Genomic DNA, 24,437 nt, shown 5'->3' on the forward strand with positions numbered 1-24,437 from the left:
TAACAAAAGAGCTGTATAAGTAAGAAAGCTGAAACACTGCTGTAGCAGCATTAGAAAGTGGCAGGTCTTGTTTTATTCCCGGACATGAAACTACATTAAGATGCAACCATGGTTGAGAGCATGTCTTAGTAGCTTAAGGGTTAAAAACAAAAAACAACAACAACAACCAACAAAAAACCAGTTACAGGGATGTAGTAATTATCACAAAACCAGGTATTACAAACCCAGGAAATTCAGAGTTAAGATTAAATTTATAAGAAATCCAAACTATGTTAAAGGTAAGAAATGCAGTTAAGACATCCAAACAACCGTAACTCTGTCCTATAGTGACCTCATGAAATAACCATACCATGACTGAGGGATTTTAGAGTTTGTCATCCCAGACTTCATTAAACTGATTTTTAAGAGTCACATTAGATTTAATATCCCCCCCTTGTGACATCACTAAAGGTCAAAATTAAGGTCAAGTTACCAGCATACAGCATGAGCCTTAATATCACTTAATTAAAGTGCTTTGTATGAGAGTTTGCCACACAGTATAATGAAATTTAAAACAAAGAGTCTCTGGAATAAGCATGTTTCTGCTGGGCGGTGAGAGAGATCAGGAGGCTGATAGCCCATCTCCCCATTCCTGCCATAACAGTCTAGAAGCATACTCTAGCCTCCAGTGATGTCCCAAAACTCTGAGCTGTGGGGGATAAAGGAGCTAGGGTTTGAAAGAGGTGTAGTCAAAGGAGAGAGCCTGAGACATGAGGCCTGGTAGAAGAGGCCTGAACTAAAGTGGTAGTCAGGCCCTGCTAATATAAAGCTAAGTTAGCAAAAGTCAGGGTGTGAGCAGAAGTCAAGGCCTGCCTGTGCACAAGTTCACAGAAAATGCTAAGAACAGGGCTGTTATTGCAAAAAACACTCATATTCCTAAGACATGCTAGGCACAGAACACTCATGTAAACACATTCAATAAGGACGGTATCAGAACACCCTGATACCCATATGGTACAAACACACTCACCTCTCTTAAAGATAAGATCAGGATGACAGCGTGATGGATAGAGATGTTTTGATCGAATCAAGTGTACAAGACAAAGGGTGGTAACTAACCACATCAGAGGGGGAATATGTAATTTGTCTGTACTGTGTATAAATAGGGGTCTCAGAGAAAGTGTCTTTTGCCAGCCGAGGTGGGAATGGAAAGTCCCACCATTTACTGAGCTGGTCCATTGTTACAGGGATACATGTTGTAGTGGTCCTGTCGAGTCTACGGGATACTAGGACCGTGCTTCATCAACAATAGACATGGTTGGGTGCCTTTGCTACTGAAACAGTTCTGTGGTTTTATTGGGCAGTTTGATCGAGGTCTGCTGTGTCGGCTATCTGCGCATAGCTGTGGCAGCATACTGAAAGAACACACACGCACACAGAGCGCCAACGACCAACTACAAGAGGTTGTACCAGAGCTGATAATGGAGTTCCCCAGTCATGGGCTCACCAGCCAATTAGGTAAACTGTCTGTTGCGCCATTCTTCATGCAGCCTCACAGAAAAGCCTTCTCCCCTTCCACTCGGTGTCCTCTGACATGTATGTGTGTGTATTGGGCTCTGCAATTCTCTGAGGAGCTGCTCTCAGCAGGTAAGTGGATTATTGACTTTACAAGGCCCATGATGCTCACACAAATACTGTCTGGGCAAAGGAGAGTCACTTCCTCCTCCCAACTTGTGGGTAGTATTCGGTCACCTGCATGGAGAACAAGGAAGGCCCCAACACATTCTATGTAGGGCAAGATGCGGGGGAGTAGAGTTAGACAAGAGTGTGGCAAAGGGAGGTAAGTGGGACCATCCAGAAATGGTTACTGTCTGGGGAAAAGGTTCTCTTGTCTACAGCAGTACTGCAGCAACTGAGTTCTGCATGACAGGTTTCCCTTGTGGACAAGCTGGGTCTTTAGCACAGGGGGCAGTTTGCTGCGCAAGGCCCTGTCTTTACAGTGACAAAAGGCAAGAGCACAGCCAGGCTGCAGGTAATACCAAAGCACACAGCCCTGCTCTAGAACAAAACAAGATTTCTCCTTGTGTCCAGGCTCCTGTTAATCACAAAGCAAGGCAGCCTACTCAGCATGGCTCAGCAGTTCCTGTATTACAGGACTGCTGCAGGTGTAGATGCCACCCCTCTCCAATCTACAGCCATGGGAGGCAAATACCTGCCCTGCCCCGCCCCCCCCGGAGAGTCTTCCAATACTTTCCCTAGCATTAGAAAGTACAAATTCCTTCCACAGGCAATGCCTGTTTGATGAGCCTCCTGCAGCATTTCAAACCAGCAGTTCACCGTCAGAGATCCAAAGTGGACTGCCAGCTGGGGAAGCTGATTTCTTTTGCGGTAAGTGCCCCCTCATCCCCCTGCATTCAAAGGAAGGAAGAAGAATAGAGTGATGCTGCCTCAAGAACAGCTCTACACAGCAGAAAGCTTGCCTGAACTTAGGGAACCACGGGCAGTTCACTAACTGGAGTTGCTGCAAAAAGAGACTCCAGAAGGAATGGAGTCAGAGCGTGCACAGAAGGTCACGGGAAGAGCTGTGTTGACACTTAATATAGGCCAAGAAAGATTTGTAAGGCTTTCCTAGGAACAAGACTCCTATGATGCTTTGCAATTAAGATTAAACTAACTTTAGAGAACAGAATTTTACTGAGCTTACAGTAACCCTTAGCATAATTTTCAAAAATGTTGGAGATGTTTTAGCAATGTACTAAAAGAAAAATATAAAATGAATTGCAATGGTACAGGGAACCTTCAAAATAGCCTAAAGTAAGAAGTGTGTAGCAAAAAAAGAAAATAGATGAGGACCAGAATGATACCTAATAAATGTGACAAAGGTATAACTGCCCCAAACTCATAGGGGAAAACAGACCATCAGCAGTCTAGCCACAAACTGTCAGTGAATTATAGGAAAGGTATTCCTCAACTGTTGGTAACTACATGCCTCTGGTATGTGCTGTCTTTACTGTTAATCAATAAATCCAATCAAAGCTGATTTATCCAAGGTTTGTTATTACTGAACTAATATAATCAAAGTTAAATATGTTATCAATAATTTGGCTATTGATCATTTACAAATTGATAATTATTGACAATTGATAGAGGGTCAGAGTTGTGCCAAAAGATCAGGAGAACAGTCAGTAGCGTGGGCAGCTGCTGGAGACCATGCTCCTGAAACAGCTTCAGCACCAGCTCTTCCTGTCATCCCATTAATGACTCCCCATTCATTGGAAAAGGAAGATCACCAACCCAAAGCCTCTGAAAAGGTGTTCGAACTACACAGATAGCAGTATGACCCTCTATATCCACATTGGGGCAAAGTGTGTTGAGAAAATTAAGACACAAAGGAATTTCAGCTACATGGCCAGAAGAAAATATTTTGCTCAAAGCTATGTCAAAAGACCTAGCTAGCATGAATTCCATTCTGGGCATTGTTCAGTTGACCCTGTAGTATCTTGACTGCATGGACAGCAGAGGATGAAGAGTAGATTTCAGCTTTGAAGAATCAATCCTCAGCTGCACAAGACAATGAGACCAAAGCAAAGGTTGGTGGATCTACAAAACAGATCTCAGTGCTGCAACCCAATCCCCTGAGGACGTGGAGAGTTAAGGTAGCTGAATTCCTTCAGTGCACACTGCAGCAGATCCTAGAGCTGCCTAACAAAGGCAATACAGGTCACTGGCATCACTGACCAGGAAAGGGGCCAGACTCCCAGTGAAATTCCTATTCACTGCTGCTACTTAGATTAGGGGGAAAAAGAGTCACAATGATCATCAGTCTCAACACCTGCATAACATAAGTCAAAAAAAGTCAGCAAATGATTCCTGCATCAAGCCCATAACTTCTGTTAAGCTAGTACATTTTAGAAAGACATCAATTCTTAATTTACAGCGATGGAGATTCCACCATACCCCTTGGTAAATTGCTCCGATGGTTATTTACTCATGTTAAAAAAATTGTGTCTTGTTTCCTGTTTAATTGGTCTAACTCGAACTTCCAGCCACTGGATCATATAATGCCTTTGTCCACCAGGTTAAATAGCTATCAGAAACCTTCTCACCATGTAGGTATGGATAGGCTGTGATCAAGAATCTTTGATAAATAGACTGTGCTTCTTAAGCATGTCAGTGTAAAAACAGTTTTTCCAGACAAATCATTTCTGTATCTCTTCTCTGAATCTTTTGTCAACTTTACGTGTTTACTGGAATACTGTGTCTAGTTCCTGTGATGGTCTTATCAATACCATCTCCCTACCTACATTGTTGTTTGTTAGTAAGGCTACGTTTTAGTCACGGGTATTTTTAGTAAAAAAGTCATGGACAGGTCACAGGCAGTAAACAAAAATTCACAGCCTGTGACCTGTCCATGTCTTTTTACTATATACACCCCTAACTAAAACTTGGGCGAGGATGCTCCGGGGGGGGGGGGGGAGAGACCTGAGACCCCGCTGGTGCTAGGGAGGGAGGTGGGGGAAGAGAAGGGTTGGCGGGGCTCGCAAGTTCCCTACCCGGCTCCACGTGTCCCGGCAACGGACGGGCGAGGGGGCTCCGTGCGCTGCTCCCACCACAAGTACCGGCTTTGCTCCTCCTATTGACTGGGAACCACAGCCAATGGGAGCTGCAGGGGCAGAGCATGCAGGCGCAGGCAGCGTGCAGAGTCCTCTGGCCCCTCAACGTAGGAGCTGCAGGGCTATGCCAGTGGGAGCTGGGGAACTCCCCACCCCAAAGTAAGTATCCCCCCACTCGTACCTCCTAACCCCTGCCCCATAGCCCCCCTCTCACACACTCAAACTGCTGCTGCTGGCCTGGGGCTGCCCAGCTCAGTCAGCCCGAGCCAGCATTGGCCACTGCAGAAGTCATGGAGGTCATGGAATCCGTGATTTCCGTAACAGACTCGCAGCCTTATTTATTAGCCATTTCAGTGACAGCAGAGCACAAGTTGCTAGAATTCAGTTTGTTATTCACCATGGCCTTTAAGTTCCTTTCCAGGATACAATCCCACATCCTGCAAGTGTCATCTGTACTGTTTGTTCCTAGATTTGCATTTGGCTTTATTAAAACTGACTGAGCCCAGCTTACCTAGCAACTTAGATAGTTCGCTATAATTGACAGGTCCACCTTATTTACAACTACAGTTTGTAGCATATGCAAATTTCCAAACACATATATAAAAATACTATGTAGCCTGTAGGACCCTATTTGAGACACATGCACTGGATGACTCCCCATAAACAACTACATTTTGAGTTCTGTTAGTTAGCTTTATTCCAGTTAATGTGTCATGTGGATTTTGTATAGTGCTGATATTTAGTAAGAATATTATGCAGTACTAAGATAAATGCTTTATCAAAGACTACATATACAATCTTTGAGGGACCCCACTAGAACAATGGCATCTGATGACCGTCCATTAACAACTACATTGATGTTAGCCCGTTTCCATTTCACATGTTATATTAATTTTGATATCAGAATGTCATGCAGTATTCTACAATGCTTGACTGAAACCCAGTAAGAGCAACACATTTACAATTTCATGAAAAAGTGGTATCAAGTTTGTCTGACAAACCTGTTTTCCATTAAATCATGTTAATTGACAGTAACGATGCTACCATCTTTCAGTTTTGTAACAGCCATTCCATTACTTTTGCTTGGTATCGGTCTTACAGGCTTATAACATAAGAACAGCCATACTGAGTCAGACCAAAGGTCCATCTAGCCCAGTATCCTGTCTTCCAACAGTGACCAACGCCAGATGCCCCAGAGGGAATGAACAGAATAGGTAATCATCAAGCGATCCATCCCCTCTTGCCCATTCCCAGCTTCTGGTAAACAGAGGCTAGACACACCATCCCTGCCCATCCTGGCTAACAGCCTCCATGAACTTATCTAGTTCTTTTTTGAACCCTGTTATAGTCTTGGCCTTCACAACATCCTCTGGCAAGGAGTTCCACAGGTTGACTGGGCAGTGTGTGAAAAAATACTTCCGTTTGTTTGTTTTAAACCTGCTGCCTATTAATTTCATTTGGTGGCCCCTAGTTCTTGTGTTATGAGAAGAAGTAAACAACAATTCTATCATATTCCCCCTTAGTCTTTTTTCCAAGCTTAAAAGTCCCAGTCTTATTAATCTCTGCTCATACGGCAGACATTCCATACCCCTAATCATTTTTGCAGCCCTTTTCTGAACCTTTTCCAATGCCAACATATCTTTTTTGAGATGGGGCAACCACATCAGCGCACAGTATTCAAGATGTGGGCATACCATAGATTTATATAGAGGCAATATGATATTTTCTGTTTTATTATCTATCCCTTTCTTAATTATTCCCAACATTCTGTTAGCTTTTCTGACTGCTGCTGCACATTGAGTGGATGTCTTCAGAGAACTATCCATAATGACTCCAAGATCCCTTTCTTGAGTGGTAACAGCTAATTTAGACCCCATCGTTTTATATGTATAGTTGGGATTATGTTTTCCAATGTGCATTACTTTGCATTTAACAACACTGAATTTCATCTGCCATTCTGTTGCCCAGTCACCCAGTTTTGAGAGATCCTTTTGTAGTTCCTCCCAGTCTGCCTGGAACTTAACTATCTTGAGTAGTTTTGTATCGTCTGCAAATGTTGCCACCTCACTGTTTACTCCTTTTTCCAAATCATTTATGAATATATTGAATAGGACTGGTTGCAGGACAGACCCCTGGGGGAACCACTTTTTACCTCTCTCCATTCTGAAAACTGACCATTTATCCCTAACCTTTGTTTCTTATCTTTTAGCCAGTTACCAGTCCATGAGAGGATATTCCCTCTTATCCTATGACGGCTTACTTTGCTTTGGTGAGGGATCTTGCTAAAGGCTGTCTGAAAATTTAAGTACACCATATTCACTGGATTCCCCTTGTCCACATGCTTGTTGAACCCCTCAAAAAAATTCTAGTGGATTGATGAGGCATGATTTCCCTTCACAAAAACCAAGTTGACTCTTCCCCAACAAATTATGTTCATCTAGGTGTCTGACAATTTTGTTCTTTACTCTAGTTTCAACCAGGGATCACCTCTGGCTCCATTTTTAAAAATTGGCATCACATTAGCTATGCTCCAGTCATTTGGTACAGAAGTGGATTTGAATGATAGATTACAAACTACAGTTAAATGTGAAATTGCCGAATTACTGAGTTCCTTCAGAACTCTTGGGTCATCATATCTGGTCCTGGTAACTTATTACTGTTTAGTTTATCAGTTTGTTCCAAAACCTCCTCTAATGACACCTTAATCTGAGACACTTCCTCAGATTTGTCACCTAAAAAGAATGGCTCAGGTTGGGAATCTCCCTCACATCCTCAGTCGTGAAGACCGATGCAAAGAATTCATTTAGTTTCTCTGCAATGGCCTTATCGTCCTTGAGTGCTCCTTTAGCATCTGGATTGTCCAGTGGCACCACTTGTTGTTTAGCAGACTTCCTGCTTCTGATGTACTTAAAAAAAATCGCTATTACTTTTCGAGTCTTTGGCTAGCTGTTCTTCAAATTCTTTTTTGGCCTTTCTAATTATGTTTTTATACATCACTTGCCAGAGTTTATGCTCCTTTCTATTTTCCTCACAAGGATTTAATTTCCACTTTTTAAAGGATGCTTTTTGGTTTCTCACTGCTTCTTTTACTTTGTTGTTTAGCCACGGTCGCACTTTTTTTGGTTCTCTTACTATGTTTTTTTAATTTGGGGTACACATTTAAGTTGAGCCTCTATTATGGTGTATTTTTAAAAGTTTCCATGCAGCTTGCAAGGATTTCACTTTTGGCACTGTACCTTTTAATTTCTGTTTAACTAACTTCCTCATTTTTATGTAGTCCCTCTTTCTGAAATTAAATGCTGCTGTGTTGGGCTGCTGTGGTGATTTCCCTGCCATAGGAATGTTAAATTTAATTATATTATGGTCACTATTACCAAGCAGTCCAGCTATATTCATCTCTTGGACCAGATCCTGTGCTCCACTTAGGATTAAATCAAGAATTGTCTTTCCTCTTATGGGTTCCAGGATTAGCTGCTCCAAGAAGCAGTCATTAAGGTGTCAAGAAACTTTATCGCACACTGGTACCTTCTTTGCGTTTTGTCAAATCGGTAGTGAAAGTGTTCTTAAAACGAACAAAATGCTGGGTCGTCATCTGAGACTGCTATAACATGAAATACATGGCAGAATGAAGGTAAAAAAAGAATAGGAGACATACCATTCTCCCCCAAAGAGTTGAGTCACAAATTTAATTAATGTATTTTTTTTTTTAAATGAGCGTCCTCAGCATGGAAGCACGTCCTCCAGAATGGTGGCCGAAACACGAAGGGGCATACGAATGTTTAGCATATCTGGCATGTAAATATCTTGCAATGCCAGCTACAAAAGTGTCATGCAAATGCCTGTTCTCACTTTCAGGTGACACTGTAATTAAGAAGTGGGCAGCATTATCTCCCGTAAATGTAAACGAACTTGTTTTTCTTAGTAATTGGCTGAACAAGAAGTAGGATTAAGAGGACTTGTAGGTTCTAAAGGCAGGTTTCAGAGTAGCAGCTGTGTTAGTCTGTATTCGCAAAAAGAAAAGTAGTACTTGTGGCACCTTAGAGACTAACAAATTTATTTGAACATAAGCTTTCGTGAGCTACAGCTCACTTCATCAGATGCATGCAGTGGAAAATACAGTGGGGAGATTTATATACAGAGAACATGAAACAATGGGTGTTACCATACACACTGTAACGAGAGTGATCACTTAAGGTGAGCTATTGCCAGCAGGAGAGAGGGGGGGAAAAAACCTTTTGTAGGGATAATCAAGGTGGGCCATTTCCAGCAGTTAACAAGAACGTCTGAGGAACAGTGGGGGGGGATAAACATGGGGAAATAGTTTTACTTTGTGTAATGACACATCCACTCCCAGTCTTTATTCAAGCCTAATTTCATGGTGTCCAGTTCGCAAATTAATTCCAATTCAGCAGTCTCTCTTTGGAGTCTGTTTCTGAAGGTTTTTTTGTTGAAGAATTGCAACTTTTAGGTCTGTAATCGAGTGACCAAAGAGATTGAAGTGTTCTCCAACTGGTTTTTGAATGTTATAATTCTTGATGTCTGATTTGTGTCCATTTATTCTTTTACATAGAGACTGTCCAGTTTGACCAATGTACATGGCAGAGGGGCATTGCTGGCACATGATGGCATATATCACATTGGTAGATGTGCAGGTGAACGAGTCTCTGATAGTGTGGCTGATGTGATTAGGCCCTATGATGGTGTCCCCTGAATAAATATGTGGGCACAGTCAGCAACGGGCTTTGTTGCAAGGATAGGTTCCTGGGTTAGTGGTTCTGTTGTGTGGTGTGTGGTTGCTGGTGAGTATTTGCTTCAGGTTGGGGGGCTGTCTGTAAGCAAGGACTGGCCTGGCCTGTCTACGCTACCAGTACTCCCAGGTATCTTCGAAACACCACTGACTTCCTGAGGAAACTACAATCCATCGGTGATCTTCCTGAAAACACCATCCTAGCCACTACGGATGTGGAAGCTCTCTACACCAACATTCCACACAAAGATGGACTACAAGCCGTCAGGAACAGTATCCCCGATAATGTCACAGCAAACCTGCGATGCATCCGATGAAGTGAGCTGTAGCTCACGAAAGCTCATGCTCAAATAAATTGGTTAGTCTCTAAGGTGCCACAAGTACTCCTTTTCTTTTTGCGAATACAGACTAACACGGCTGTTACTCTGAAAACAGCAAACCTGGTGGCTGAACTTTGTGACTTTGTCCTCACCCATAACTATTTCACATTTGGGGACAATGTATACCTTCAAATCAGCGGCACTGCTATGGGTACCCGCATGGCCCCACAGTATGCCAACATTTTTATGGCTGACATAGAACAATGCTTCCTCAGCTCTTGTCCCCTAATGCCCCTACTCTACTTGCGCTACACTGATGACATCTTTATCATCTGGACCTATGGAAAAGAAGCCCTTGAGGAATTCCACCATGATTTCAACAATTTCCATCCCACCATCAACCTCAGCCTGGACCACTTCCTGGACACTACGGTGCTAATAAGCGATGGTCACATAACCACCACCCTATACTGGAAACTTACTGACTGCTATACTTACCCTACATGCCTCCAGCTTTCATTCAGACCACACCACACGATCCATTGTCTACAGACAAGCTCTACGATACAACCGCATTTGCTCCAACCCCTCAGACAGAGACAAACACCTACAAGGTCTCTATCAAGCATTCTTACAACTACAATACCCACCTGCTGAAGTGAAGAAACGGATTGACAGAGCCAGAAGAGTACCCAGAAGTCACCTACTACAGGACAGGACCAACAAAGAAAGTAACAGAACGCCACTAGTCGTCACCTTCAGTCCCCAGCTAAAATCTCTCCAGCGCATAAGCAAGGATCTACAACCTTTCCTGAAGGACGACTCATCACTCTCACAGATCTTGGGAGACAGGCCAGGCCTTGCTTACAGAGAGCCCCCCCAACCTGAAGCAAATACTCACCAGCAACCACACACACCACACAACAAAAACACTAACCCAGGAACCTATCCTTGCAACAAAGCCCGTTGCCAACTCTGTCCACGTGTCTATGTAGGGAACATCATCATAGGGCCTAATCACATCAGCCACACTATCAGAGGCTCGTTCACCTGCACATCTACCAATGTGATATATGCCATCACGTGCCAGCATTGCCCCTCTGACATGTACATTGGCCGAACCAGACAGACAGTCTCTACGTAAAAGAATAAATGGACACAAATCAGATATCAAGAATTATAACATTCAAAAACCAGCCGGAGAACACTTCAATCTCTCTGGTCACTCTATTACAGACCAAAAAGTCACAATATTGCAACAAAAAAACCTTCAGAAACAGACTCCAAAGAGAGACTGCTGAATTGGAATTAATTTGCAAACTGGACACCATTAAATTAGGCTTGAATAAAGACTGGGAGTGGATGTGTCATTACACAAAGTAAAACTATTTCCCCATGTTTATTTTCCCCCCTACTGTTCCTCACACGTTCTTGTCAACTGCTGGAAATGGCCCATCTTGATCATCACTACAAAAGGTTGTTTTGTCTTTTTTCCCCCCCTCTCTCCTGCTGGGAATAGCTCACCTTAAGTGATCGCTCTCGTTACAGTGTGTATGGTAACACCCATTGTTCCATATTCTCTGTGTATTTAAAATCGTCCTTCTGTATTTTCCACTGCATGCATCCGATGAAGTGGGCTGTAGCCCACGAAAGCTTATGCTCAAATAAATTTGTTAGTCTCTAAGGTGCCACAAGTACTCCTGTTCTTTCTGCGGATACAGACTAACACGGCTGCTACTCTGAATACTATCTCCATGTGTGTGCTGCCAGAGGCCTGATTCAGCAAAACAGGGAGAGGGAATCCAGGCTAGTGGAGCAGGCAGGCTCAGTGAAATCCCAGCATATCAGGTGGCATCCCAGACAGTGGGGTGGGGGGTCCCATCTGTTTATCTCTAAAATCCACTTGCCTAAAGTGATAGACATCCATTCATAGTAGAAATGAGACAGGGTCAAAAAGAAGGTCAGGCAGTAGGTAATTCATGAATTGGCTTGCAGCTATTGATTTTTATGTCAAACCTGTGGCCTAACATTTGACAACGAGACCATAATCAAAGGATGCTTTATCTTCGTTTTAGGTTTGAACACACTCGCTGAGACTGTGAAGATGACTTGTTGCTGTTAATATTTTCTCCTCTAGCCATAATAAAAGATGAGGAAGACAGCAAATAAAATTGTTTGTGTAACCTGAACATGGGACCAGAAGACTCTTTCATAAGGCTGGAAGAGACTCCACTACCTTGCCACACCAACACTTTCATCAGTGGAACATTTCCCTTCTATTTCTTGATCTGTTGTACATAATCAGTTTGAGTCACAGGCTCTTCTTCCTCCTCTGGTAGCGTATCAGGCACTAGGATGGAAAAATGCTCTCTATGGAAAGGGTGACAAGGTGAAGACCAATATGGCCAAGCCACCAAATGCAGCATATGCCAATCCTGCCAGCTACTGAACTCTGGCAATGTGTCATTTCCTGTGGGGTGAGATAACTTTAGACTGCGTTCTGAGGCACAAAAGTCTTGATTAAAGCAGCTAATAGACCTCCGTAGCTCTGACCCAATCCAATCTTGGATCAGATAAAGAAATTACTGGAGATGTGACTAATGACAACATCTGAAGAACAGAACGAGGAGATGGGAGAACCTAATGGTGTCTTCAGTGGTGGAAAAAAGCTTTCTGAGGAGCTCCCTTCTAAGAGAGAGATGAGAAGATTTATCTTATTTCTAAGCATATTTTTAGATTTTTATCTATTTACATTTTCAGTTGCAGGAAATTATGGCTTGTCAGACAATTATTTAATGACAGGCACAGCTTTAAAAAGTTAAAGCTTCATAACCACTCAAACTCAAACTGTCAACACTATATGTGAAAATATACAAATCAAACTTTAGTAAGTTCTGAAGCAGATTTTCCACTTGCTTATCATAATTCCTGGTGCTGAAGTCACTGCAACCACGGATGCACTGCTTGAAGAAGTGGTACAGGTCATGTGCTATTATTGTTTCAGGTTTGGCATCCACATACTGCAGGACAAAATGCTTTTCCATAAAAACTTCGCAGCTTCAGACAGTCATATTACTGTTGACATTGGTGCTTTCTTCCACTTTTGATAGTGTCACATCTTTTGCAGCTTTTAAGTATATGCACTGTGATTTGTTTCTGAGGATAGGATTGCTTAAAACCATATCCTACAGTTCATCTTCAATAGGTGCTTTCAGAGCCTCTGTTGAGCATTTGTTCCTGCTCAACCCCGTTCAAAACAGATTTTTCTGTACTTGGCTTGTGCATTGGCCATTACCACCAGGTTGCTGTCCCATCTTCAAGGCAATTTATGAACTCCAACTGATTTGCACATTTTCCTTTTGCTTTTACCTTTTGGTTCTATACAGTCTCGGTGTAGCACTTGATGTAATACACAATGTCATATGCATGGGTGTCTTTTGGGTCAATGCACCTACTTAACTTTACTTTCCATGTAACGTTCTCTCTAATGTAGCTTCTCCTGTGTTGAAACTGTGCTTAATGCATCTGAAACGCATGCACAAATACGAATTAACCACATACACCTCTACCCCAATATAACGTGACCCGATATAACACAAATTTGGATATAACTCGGTAAAGCAGCGCTCCGGGGGAGCAGGACTGCGTGCTCCAGTGGATCAAAGCAAGTTCAATATAACATGGTTTCACCTATAACGCGGTAAGATTTTTTGTCCCGAGGACAGCGTTGTATCGGGGTAGAGGTGTACTACCTTTCAAGAAAAATGCTCCAACAAGTGAATTGCTCAAAGAATTTCATCATTGCATGGCATAATGAAGCTGCTGCCTCACACTGTTCAGCGGAGTTTCTTCTTAGTTACACTGAGAAGGCTGACACTAAAATTATCTTGCATGCTACGAACGTAACAGGAAGGTGCTAACGCTGGATTTTTGCACAAGACAGATGTTCTAGTGCTCTCTGAGAGATGCCGCAAATGCCTTCCACAAGATTCCATTTTTCTGCCTGATTCTGAGGAACAGAATCACTGTAAATCCCTCACAGTTTGGTCCCATCACTTGGCCCGATAAAAGCAACCATACTGCCAGGTTTCCACGCCCCTTCAGTATGTTACATTACTGTAAGGCTGACTGGAAAGATCAAATTATCTTACTGGAAGCCATTTGATTCAGCCTCCAAAGAGTCCTCCTCACTTTGAAGATGCTTGGAAAAAGCCGAGACAGTCACTGATGAGGTCATAAATGCACTGGAGACATTCATATGCAAAGTTTAAAATTTGAAGACCAACATTACAACACTTGCAGAGCTACGCTGGTGGATGTTTTTCAAGAAGCAGACGACTGAAAAAATATGCCAACATAGGGTGAATTTATACTTGCCATTGAAAGGGAAAATTATCAAGCAACAGAACACATCAGGGATGATTAAGCACATCCAAAACTACCCTCCCCTATAAGGCATGAACGGGTTTCGGGGGGACGGACTTATCACACCAGTTCTGTGTGAAACACCACATGGTCCCAAATCAATCCTTCAGCTAATCAAATGCTTTTGTACAAAGACCAGATGCTCACTACCCTGCAAATGTCTGGCCAGCAGCCTGCCTTGTACATAGAGTACAAGTGCAGCATGGATGAGGATCAGTGTGACTGTGTGTCTAGCAGTGGTGACCTACATGGCAACGACACTGATTATGACTTTGATGAACAAGTGTTTTCACTCCTACATGCCACGGACAACTTCCCTAGGATTAGCCAAGATCAATGTGTTTTTTTGTTTTGTTTTTTTCTAATGTAAGCAAGGTATACTGGTATTAAATTTCCTAGAACTTATATCTACCTAACTGTTCTAGGTTTGTCATGTTTGGTATCATTGTTTTCGTGGGACAAAGAGCTTTCAAAGTATACCAAACTCAGTACAATGTCGTCGGAAATGGGTTATCAAAATTTCCACCAACTGCAAGACATGGAGCTGGTGAAAAGGGGATTAGGGGATCAGTGAGCATGTCCCCTCTGCCATGCGGTAGAGGGTGACACCACTGAAATTACGATTATGTAGATTTTTGTGAATCAAATGACACCCCCACTTACCCTTCATTCATTAACTTGCCCATAAAATGAGATTTTACGACATTACACCCCTAGACTGAATAAGATCCAACGGCTAAAAGTTGACAGTAGACAAATTCAGATGAAATAAGATGTACATTTTTAATAGTGAGGGTAATTAATCTTTGGAACAACTTACCAGTGGTTGCGGTGGATTCTCAATTATTAGAAATCTTTCAATAAAGATTCGTTTTTCAAAAAGATATGCTCTAATTCTAACAGGAGTTACTTCAGTGAAGATCTAGGGCCTACGTTATAAAGGTCAGACTAGAGGATCACAGTGGTCCATTCTGGCCTCAAAATGTATGGGCTATATGAATGCTTAGCTTCCAAGCAAGCTGGGGTGTAAGTCTACCCCACACTAGCCTCCCGGACACTAAGCATCCATGTAGGTCCTGCTACTACACACTAAAAGTTCCATAGGATGCTTTGCTCTAAGCACACTACAGAATTCTTAGTTTGCGGCAGCAGAGTCTACACAGACACTTAGTGCATGTGAAGCTAACACGAGGTAGATTTATACCCCTATTTACCAAGAATTAGGTGGTCATACAGACAAGACCTGTAACTCAGCCAAACCTGAACAAAGTTTCACAGGACATGCAAAAAGCACATCTCTAGCCCCAAGGATTTATTTCTGCATTATTTCAAAGACCAGTTGTGTACAACTGAGGTGTTGACGCCTTCTCAAAAAACTTTCAAGAATATTTTATAATGGAAAGTGTTAGAGAACCTAAATATAGCAACTGCTACCAGCTCCCCATACAATTTTTAAGGCTACCTGGACTATTTAGACTCATTCTCCTTCCACCTACAACCCTGGCTATACTTTCAGCAGCAGACTGACACAGCAATTACTTTCAGTTCTCATTTTCTAATGAGAAAATATCAGGAGCCTAATGTAGTTTTTACCATATGAAGTGAACTTAAGTGGCCACGGGGCAAACAAAGTTGCTGAAAGAAGAGCTGGGCTCCTGGTAGATAAGTGCAAAGCAACAGCTACAATTAAGATTGCCTGAATATTTCCAGTATAAAGGCTCAGTATAAGCATTTCTTCACAGAACACACAGTCAACCTCTAAAATTCATTGCCAGCAGATGTTGTGAAGGCTAGAAGTACAACTGGGTTCAAAAAAAGAATTAGATAATCAACAATTGCTATTAGCCAATGTGGTCAGGGACACAAATCCATGCTCTGGGTGTTCCTAAACTTCAAGCTGCCGAAGCTAGGTCTGGATGATGGGATGGTTCAGTGGTTAATTGCTCTATTCTGTTCATTCCCTCTGAAGCATCTGGCACTGGCTACTGTCAGAAGTCAGGATACTGGACTAGATGGACCATTGGTCTGACCCAGTATGGCTATTCTTATGTTTTACGAAGTGCTCAGAACTTGCCCAAACTTTCTTCTTTTGGGCTAGAAAGACAAGGTGGGTGAGGTAATATATTTTTATTGGATCAAACTCTGTTAGTGAAAGAGACAAGCTCTGGAGCTTACATAGAGCTCTTCTTCAGGTCTGGCTGACATTTCCTGGACTTGGTTTCTGCCTAAGCATGATTTTTTTTTTAGTTCTTTTCATTAAGAATTGTTCAAAATATGTTATACTATTCAATAACTGCACTCCACTTCATACAGTGAAGTCATAGTCAGTTTGGGGGTTTGTAAAGGTAGAAAATCTCCTTTTAAATGTATGTAGTATTTAAATTTCTTTGTAAACAAAAATTAGAAGGCTTTCCTATCCCTTGTGTGTTTGTAAGAGTCTCGAGTGAGCTCAGTAGCCACATCAGACACGCTCAAGCATTCCCCTTTCTCTATTTTCAACAGTTGCAGGTTTGTTGCTGCAGCAACAGCTATATGCAAGCATTCTTTTGCAAACCTGGGAAAGAACACAGACATGAACTCCCCTCAGATCAGAGCCTCATGTTAGTGATATCATCACAACAGACAGGAAGTGAAAATCACTACCAACAAGAAATAGTGAAAAGGGGGTGAGAGTGTCTGGGTCAGGTAGAACCCTGCAGCTGGGCTCTAGGAGGGTAAGGGGTGAGAGTGTCTGTGCTGGAGGGGGTTGGGGGGACTGCAGCTGGCCTTGAGAGGGAACAGAAGATACTTAATTTAGCAAAATATAGTGAAATACATTCACTAATACATTGAGCATAATTAGAACTACAATTATCAAATTAAAATTTAAGTACAAGAACATTTTTTTGTTTATTGCTCACTCACAGATTTGCAAAATTTGGTAATCTGCAAAGTGATGAGATTCTATTGTACTCATTTTAAGAGATTGGTACACCAAATTAAACTTACAGTACTAGCCTGCCAAGTACCAGAAGGACATCTTCACATTCCGTAGTCAAGTATGGTCGTGCATTAGCAAAGCTTTGGATGGAGATTCGATATACTTCCAAAAAAGGCAAAATATGTTCCGATGCACCCCGGTTTCCAGCATACTGTAATAATGTCTGAAAGAAAACAAGTTTCGTTATTATAATTTTCATATGAAATTTTACATCTGAATGCAAAAATATACATACTATAGTAATGTTAAGACTACACCGTAAAAAAATCATGGAAAAGACAAAACTCCACTTAAAAAAGTGACTGGGAAAATGGCAACTTTTTGCTCAACAGAAGTTCTCCATATGCAGTCTCCTAAGATAAAAAGTATTAAAAATAAGCACTGAATTACTTTTACTAATTTTAATCCTGTTAGTGTGGTAGAAGTTCTACTTCAGAGTGAACTAGATTCTATAGTGACTCATGAATTAGAAGAACTGTTAACTAAGATCCAGTTAGAGGGGCAAATTCTGCCCTCATCTTCATCTGTGCAACTCATTGGACGTCAACACGGATATACAAGTGTAACACAGCAGGATCTTCATTGCTAGTGAGAATTCACAAGCAAAATAAAATACTTTAAATTACAGAGCAAGATTACAATGCTATTAGATAGTATAAGCATTTCAACACCTTCACAAAATGGATACGAAGTCACTGACAGAGAATCATCATAGAACCCAAAGTGATGCCACTGTTAAACAGTACTTCTCAAAGGGGAATCATACACCCATAGCTCAGTCCCATGTGCATGAGCGATGCAACACAGCTAGGCCTAGCACAATTAGAGGGCTGTTTTTTTTAAAGCGAGTAAATATTTACTGCTAAACATCGATGTCACAATACACACAATTAAAAATGTACAGATAAGCAAAGAAAGAAAAATGCTACTTAAGAGTCTGATTTAAGGTTATTTACTTTGTATATTTTGACATGTGATGTTGACAATTTGTCTTTTCATAGAATCATAGAATATCAGGGTTGGAAGGGACCCCAGAAGGTCATCTAGTCCAACCCCCTGCTCGAAGCAGGACCAATTCCCAGTTAAATCATCCCAGCCAGGGCTTTGTCAAGCCTGACCTTAAAAACCTCTAAGGAAGGAGATTCTACCACCTCCCTAGGTAACGCATTCCAGTGCTTCACCACCCTCTTAGTGAAAAAGTTTTTCCTAATATCCAATCTAAACCTCCCCCATTGCAACTTGAGACCATTACTCCTCGTTCTGTCATCTGCTACCATTGAGAACAGTCTAGAGCCATCCTCTATGGAACCCCCTTTCAGGTAGTTGAAAGCAGCTATCAAATCCCCCCTCATTCTTCTCTTCTGCAGACTAAACAATCCCAGCTCCCTCAGCCTCTCCTCATAAGTCATGTGCTCTAGACCCCTAATCATTTTTGTTGCCCTTCGCTGGACTCTCTCCAATTTTTCCACATCCTTCTTGTAGTGTGGGGCCCAAAACTGGACACAGTACTCCAGATGAGGCCTCACCAGTGTCGAATAGAGGGGAACGATCATGTCCCTCGATCTGCTCGCTATGACCCTACTTATACACCCCAAAATGCCATTGGCCTTCTTGGCAACAAGGGCACACTGTTGACTCATATCCAGCTTCTCGTCCACTGTCACCCCTAGGTCCTTTTCCGCAGAACTGCTGCCTAGCCATTCGGTTCCTAGTCTGTAGCGGTGCATTGGATTCTTCCATCCTAAGTGCAGGACCCTGCACTTATCCTTATTGAACCTCATCAGATTTCTTTTGGCCCAATCCTCCAATTTGTCTAGGTCCTTCTGTATCCTATCCCTCCCCTCCAGCGTATCTACCACTCCTCCCAGTTTAGTATCATCCGCAAATTTGCTGAGAGTGCAATCCACACCATCCTCCAGATCATTTATGAAGATATTGAACAAAACCGGCCCCAGGACCGACCCCTGGGGCACTCCACTTGATACTGGCTGCCAACTAGACATGGAGCCATTGATCACTACCCGTTGAGCCCAACAATCTAGCCAGCTTTCTACCCACCTTATAGTGCATTCATCCAGCCCATACTTCCTTAACTTGCTGACAAGAATACTGTGGGAGACCGTGTCAAAAGCTTTGCTAAAGTCAAGAAACAATACATCCACTGCTTTCCCTTCATCCACAGAACCAGTAATCTCATCATAAAAGGCGATTAGATTAGTCAGGCATGACCTTCCCTTGGTGAATCCATGCTGACTGTTCCTGATCACTTTCCTCTCATGTAAGTGCTTCAGGATTGATTCTTTGAGGACCTGCTCCATGATTTTTCCAGGGACTGAGGTGAGGCTGACTGGCCTGTAGTTCCCAGGATCCTCCTTCTTCCCTTTTTTAAAGATTGGCACTACATTAGCCTTTTTCCAGTCATCCGGGACTTCCCCCGTTCGCCACGAGTTTTCAAAGATAACTGGTTATAAAGCTTTAACTTTTTGAATCTCAACATCTACTGTCATTAAATAGTTGTCTGACAATCTGCCACAACTGTGAAAATTCAAATTCATAAAAATCTAAAAAAATACTTAAACATTGATATTACCCACTGAAATTACAAAAAAAATGTGCAATGCCTAAATACAGCCAAGTTGAAACCTAGAGTTCATTGGGTCCAAGGCAGCTTACTTTGACCTAAGTGCCTACACTAAAATTTCACTCCCGCTGACATAACTCACCCACTATGCCGACTTAACTCCACCTCAATGAGAGGCATAGTGTGTAGATCAACGTAGTTAGGTTGATGCAGTATAGTGTAGATACTGTGTTATTTAGGTGGACTTTAGCGGCCTCCAGGAGGTGTCTCACAATGCCCCACCTTGACCGCTCTGGTCACTGTTTTGAACTCCACTGCTAAATGGCCAGGTACACACCCCTCCCCTTTAAAGCCCAGCGAATTTTTGAAATCCTATTTCCCGTTTGCCCAGCTTGGAGAGCACACCTAGCAATTGCCCAGCTGACCATACTGGCTACATACTGCAGACACACTCCCATCTGGACTACTCAGGAGGTGTTGGATCTCCTCAGTCTGTGGGGAGAGGAGACTGCAGGCACAGCTCGGATCCAGCCACAGAAATACTGACATGTGGGGAAAAGACCAATTAAAGAGCTCTCTCCTATGAGATAAAAGCAGAACAAGACCCAAAGACTAAGAGTTGAATATAAACAAATTTGGACTAGAAATAATGTACAAGTTTAACTCTGAGGGTAACTGACTATTGGAACAATTCACCTAGGGATGTGGTGGATTTTCCACTTGAAATCTTTAAACTGAGACTGTGGACAAGTCTACACTTAAAACACTGCATCGATGTAGCTGCACCAATGCCACTGCAGCGCTTTAATGAAGAGACACTATGCTGAAGGGAGAGAGCTCTCCCACTGGCATAGTTAATCCACCCCATGAGAAGGGACAGCTATGTTGGCAGAAGATGCTCTCACAGCGACATAGTGCTGTCCACACCAGTGCTTAAGTCAGTATAACTATGTCACTCAGGCACATTTATTTTTCACACCTCTGAGTGATGTAGTTATAGCAAAGTAACTTTATAGTGTACACCTCCCCTGTATCTCTCAAAATGAAGTTATGGGTTTGCTAAAGAAATTACTAGGACAAATTCTATGGCCCACATTATGCAGGAAGTCAGAAAAGGTCAACACAATAGTTCTTGCTGACCTTAAAAATCTTTGAATCTATATATTTTATCAAGTAACTGCACCCCTATAATATAACATTATTCTGGAATGCATAGTGAGAAAGTAAATAGGTATTTGTTATTTCTAAAGTAGTTAGAGAATTGTTCTGACTCATTCTTTCCCTAACCATTGCCGATTAGAACAGATGTAATACAAAATTTGAACTGATACTTGTTAGGATACAGATATTCAGGCCTGTCTGTAAAGGCCTATACTCTAAGAATTTAGGTGTATTCTTATCACTTAGCTAGTTCTAGAGGTATAAAAGAGAGAATCAAAATCACTATCTGCCAGTGTAAGGTCCTTCTCTTACTGTGACAGTCTAAGGCCCTGCTCTTAGGCTAAGGCCTTTGGCTAAGCAACAAAGGCAGCCATAAGCTAGTCACACTGAAATAAGGTGCTACTGGGCTGTTAGGAATATAATCCTGTCCTGATAGTGCCCTTCACTTCCAGAGAAAGAGAAGTGCCTAGAAGATGTAAAAGGAAACTTAGTTTGATAGCATCCTGTCTGGCAAGAACTCACTTATCAATAGCTGGGATGTGAAATCCTCACTTCTGTATTGTTTTGTCATTATAGTTCCCACTTTGCTATTGTTTGTCTGTATAATCTCAGTCTGGTTCTGTGATTGTTCCTGTCTGCTGTATAATTAATTTTGCTTGGTGTAAACTAATTAGGGTGGTGGGATATAATTGGTTACATAATCATGTTACAATATGTTAGGATTGGTTAGTTAAATTTCAGGAAAATGATTGGTTAAGGTATAGCTAAGCAGAACTCAAGTTTTACTATATAGTTTGCAGTCAATCAGGAAGTGGGTGGGGGAAATGGGAACAGGGAATGGGGGTGGGGAAATTGGAGTCATGTTTGGCTAAGGGCAGGAATGGGAACAGGGACACAGGTGTAAGGCTCTGTGGTGTCAGAGCTGGGAAGGGGGACACTAAGGAAACTGGAATCATGCTTGCTGGAAGTTCACCCCAATAAACATTGTTTGCACCTTTGGACTTCCGGTATTGTTGCTCTCTGTTCATGCGAGAAGGACCAGGAAAGTAAGTGGGTGAAGGAATATGCCCCCTAACAATACTGAACACAGAAATTGTACCTTTGATCTTCTGATCTAAGAACCTTCCAAAATCCACATGGCCATCTCCAAACTATTTGTCATGTCAAGTTCAGAGATCAAAAGTTGCCTATGGTTTGATGACAAGGCAATAATGCACAGCAAAATGGATTTATTCTGCTTCAAGTTGCCTGGGTGCGCTCTAGCAATTTGATGCCAAGCTAGAAATTCTGTAGCAATTTCCTTTAAATAAATAATTTAACTTATATTGACTACAAAAAAAAACAAAAACAAATCAAATTCATGTAATTTCTTTGATATCAAAAACATCTTACTGGATCCTTACATTTTCAATATGATGCAAATTGAACCAACAAACACAACTGCATTAATACTCAAAGTAACAGCTAGAGAATTCTGTACCCACAGATGCAGTTAGCTATTACAGGTAAGAACATTAGCTGGATGTTTCTCCTGAAATGAGCACCGAAATTGCTAACAATGCTGACATTTAGATTGTCAATTTGAGATTTAAAACTTCCTCAGAGCTATTAACTAAGACAGCACTGACACATGTGTACCTTAATGCTGACAAGGGGAGAGCGAAACAATTTTTCTTAAAACAAAGCTTTCATTCTGGGGCACCCATTCGAGGACAAAAATACAACCTCACAGCACGCACAAACATTACTGATCAATTGTGTGCCCAAATTTAACACTTTAAATGCAAAGTAGCTCATACATTGGAATTGGAAGACACTCCAAATAACACAGTTCTCCTCTACAGCGGGCTGGGAAGCAAGGTTACACTCACCCACACTAATGCTCAGAAAAGGCTGTTTCTAAACGTTTACCTCGCCCGCACTGATGCCTCTGCGCTGCAGCGCTGGCGGCGATAGGCTTTCCCGACACAACCCCTCTGAGCTGCCGGGCTCCCGCACGCACAAGCGCTGCGCGGCCTAAGGCAAAAGCTGCCCCGCTCTACGAGGGACCACAGCCCCCGCCCGCGGTGCTCCGTGCGGGACCCCCGGGCCCCGCGGCTCCCGCCCGGCCCGGCCCGGCTCCCACCTGGCAGAACCCCCGGCAGTAAGCCCGAGACGAAGACTCCGAAACCTCCTGTTCGCGCAGCTCCGCCTGCAACTGCCAGAGACGGGCGCGAAGTGCGACCACGAGCCGCTCCATATCGGGGCGCGGAGACGCCTCAGCCTCTGCGTCCGCCATCTGCACTCGTCCCCACCGCGCGTAGGCAGCGATCACGTGAGCAGGAGCAACCTGATGACCTCACCGGCATGGAACGGAGTCACATGACTCACACGTGACTGGCAAACCCAAGCGTTCGCGAAACCACGTGATCAAGGAACGAGGCAAAACGGAAAAACGTTGAATAGGTGACGTTCTAAGACAGCGCCATATTGTTAACACGTCTGTTGGCCCTGCTCTCAACCGTCGCGCTAGGCTGTGCCGCTAGAGCCCCCCAACCGCCGCGGGGGCGCGCGGCGCGGCTCACGCACATGTGGACGGGAGGAGCCATGAGCTGCCACCAGCGAGGGCCGGGGAGGCGGGCGGGGAGTGGTCGCCCTGGTTATCTTTGTACCCCGCCTCCCCCCAAACCCTTCCCTTCTGCGAGGCAAGCTAGCGATGGAGCCTGGGTGCCCGTGCCCGGAGGTGCTGGCACTACGGTGTGCGGCGTGCTGCACCGCCCCCTGACTGGACGTGCGTTCCATCGTATGCAGGCGTTACAGTTCGGTTCGGTGGGTCTCAGCACCCCACGGAAATAATTCTTCCAGCACCCTTGCCAATGCTTGTGTGTCACATAAGCCTGGAAGCTATGGACATAGGTGGTCCGCCAGCAAAAGGTCCTGAGAGCCAATTCTGCTGTATCTCAGCGGCCAGCATGCGGTGTGTCCATGGCACCAGTCCCAGATTCTCTCTTCCACCAGCAGGAGATGGGGTCATACTGCCATTACTGCTGTAACTCAGCGGCCAGCAAATGGTAGGTTCATGATGCCACTGCCTCTCTAGATTCATTTAATCACTGCGCTGTATCTCAGAGGGCAGATGGTAACGTGTTCATGGCACCACTGCCGCTGTATCTCGGAGGAGGGCAGGCCGTGGGCACATAGTACCACTACTGCTGTATCTCGAAGGCCAACAGGCTCTGGTTCACGCTATCACTGCAAGAGCATTTCCTAGTCTGGCAGGCGGCGGATTCATGGCACCACTGCCGCTGTATCAGAGAGGACAGCAAGCCGTGGGTCCAAAGTATCTCTTAGGCCACCCTGTGCTGGGTTCACAGCACGGCTGCTGCTGTATCTCAGAGACGACCACTCACTGGGCTCATAGCACTACTACTGCTGTATCTCAGAGGCTACCAGGCGGCGGGCTCATGGTACCTTTGCCTCTGTACATCAGAATCCAGCAGGGGGTGGGTTCCTGGTCATTTAGGCCAGCAGGCGGTGGCTTCATGGCACCATTGCTGCTGTATCTCTTAGGCCAGCAAGCGTTTGGTTCATGGTGGCACTGTTGCTTTCTCTCACAGTCCAGCAGACAGTGGGTGCATGACCCCACTGCTGC

At 43.3% G+C, this 24,437-nt stretch overlaps 1 protein-coding gene across 1 annotated transcript in view; it reads right to left on the minus strand.

The window, feature by feature from the left end:
- Window positions 1-23,509, minus strand: part of RLF (RLF zinc finger) — a 104,008-nt gene extending 80,499 nt beyond the window's left edge. The window contains exons 1-2 of the mRNA XM_007066079.4: window positions 22,932-23,509; window positions 17,073-17,227 (exon numbers count right to left, since the gene is read on the minus strand). Of these exons, the coding sequence (XP_007066141.3) occupies window positions 17,073-17,227; window positions 22,932-23,084 (308 nt within the window). The 5' untranslated portion in view covers window positions 23,085-23,509. The remainder of the gene's footprint in view (window positions 1-17,072; window positions 17,228-22,931) is intronic.
- Between the last annotated feature and the right edge of the window lie 928 nt (window positions 23,510-24,437).

This window comes from Chelonia mydas, chromosome 19, assembly GCF_015237465.2.
Source record: "Chelonia mydas isolate rCheMyd1 chromosome 19, rCheMyd1.pri.v2, whole genome shotgun sequence".
In the NCBI taxonomy this organism is placed as follows: domain Eukaryota; kingdom Metazoa; phylum Chordata; order Testudines; family Cheloniidae; genus Chelonia; species Chelonia mydas.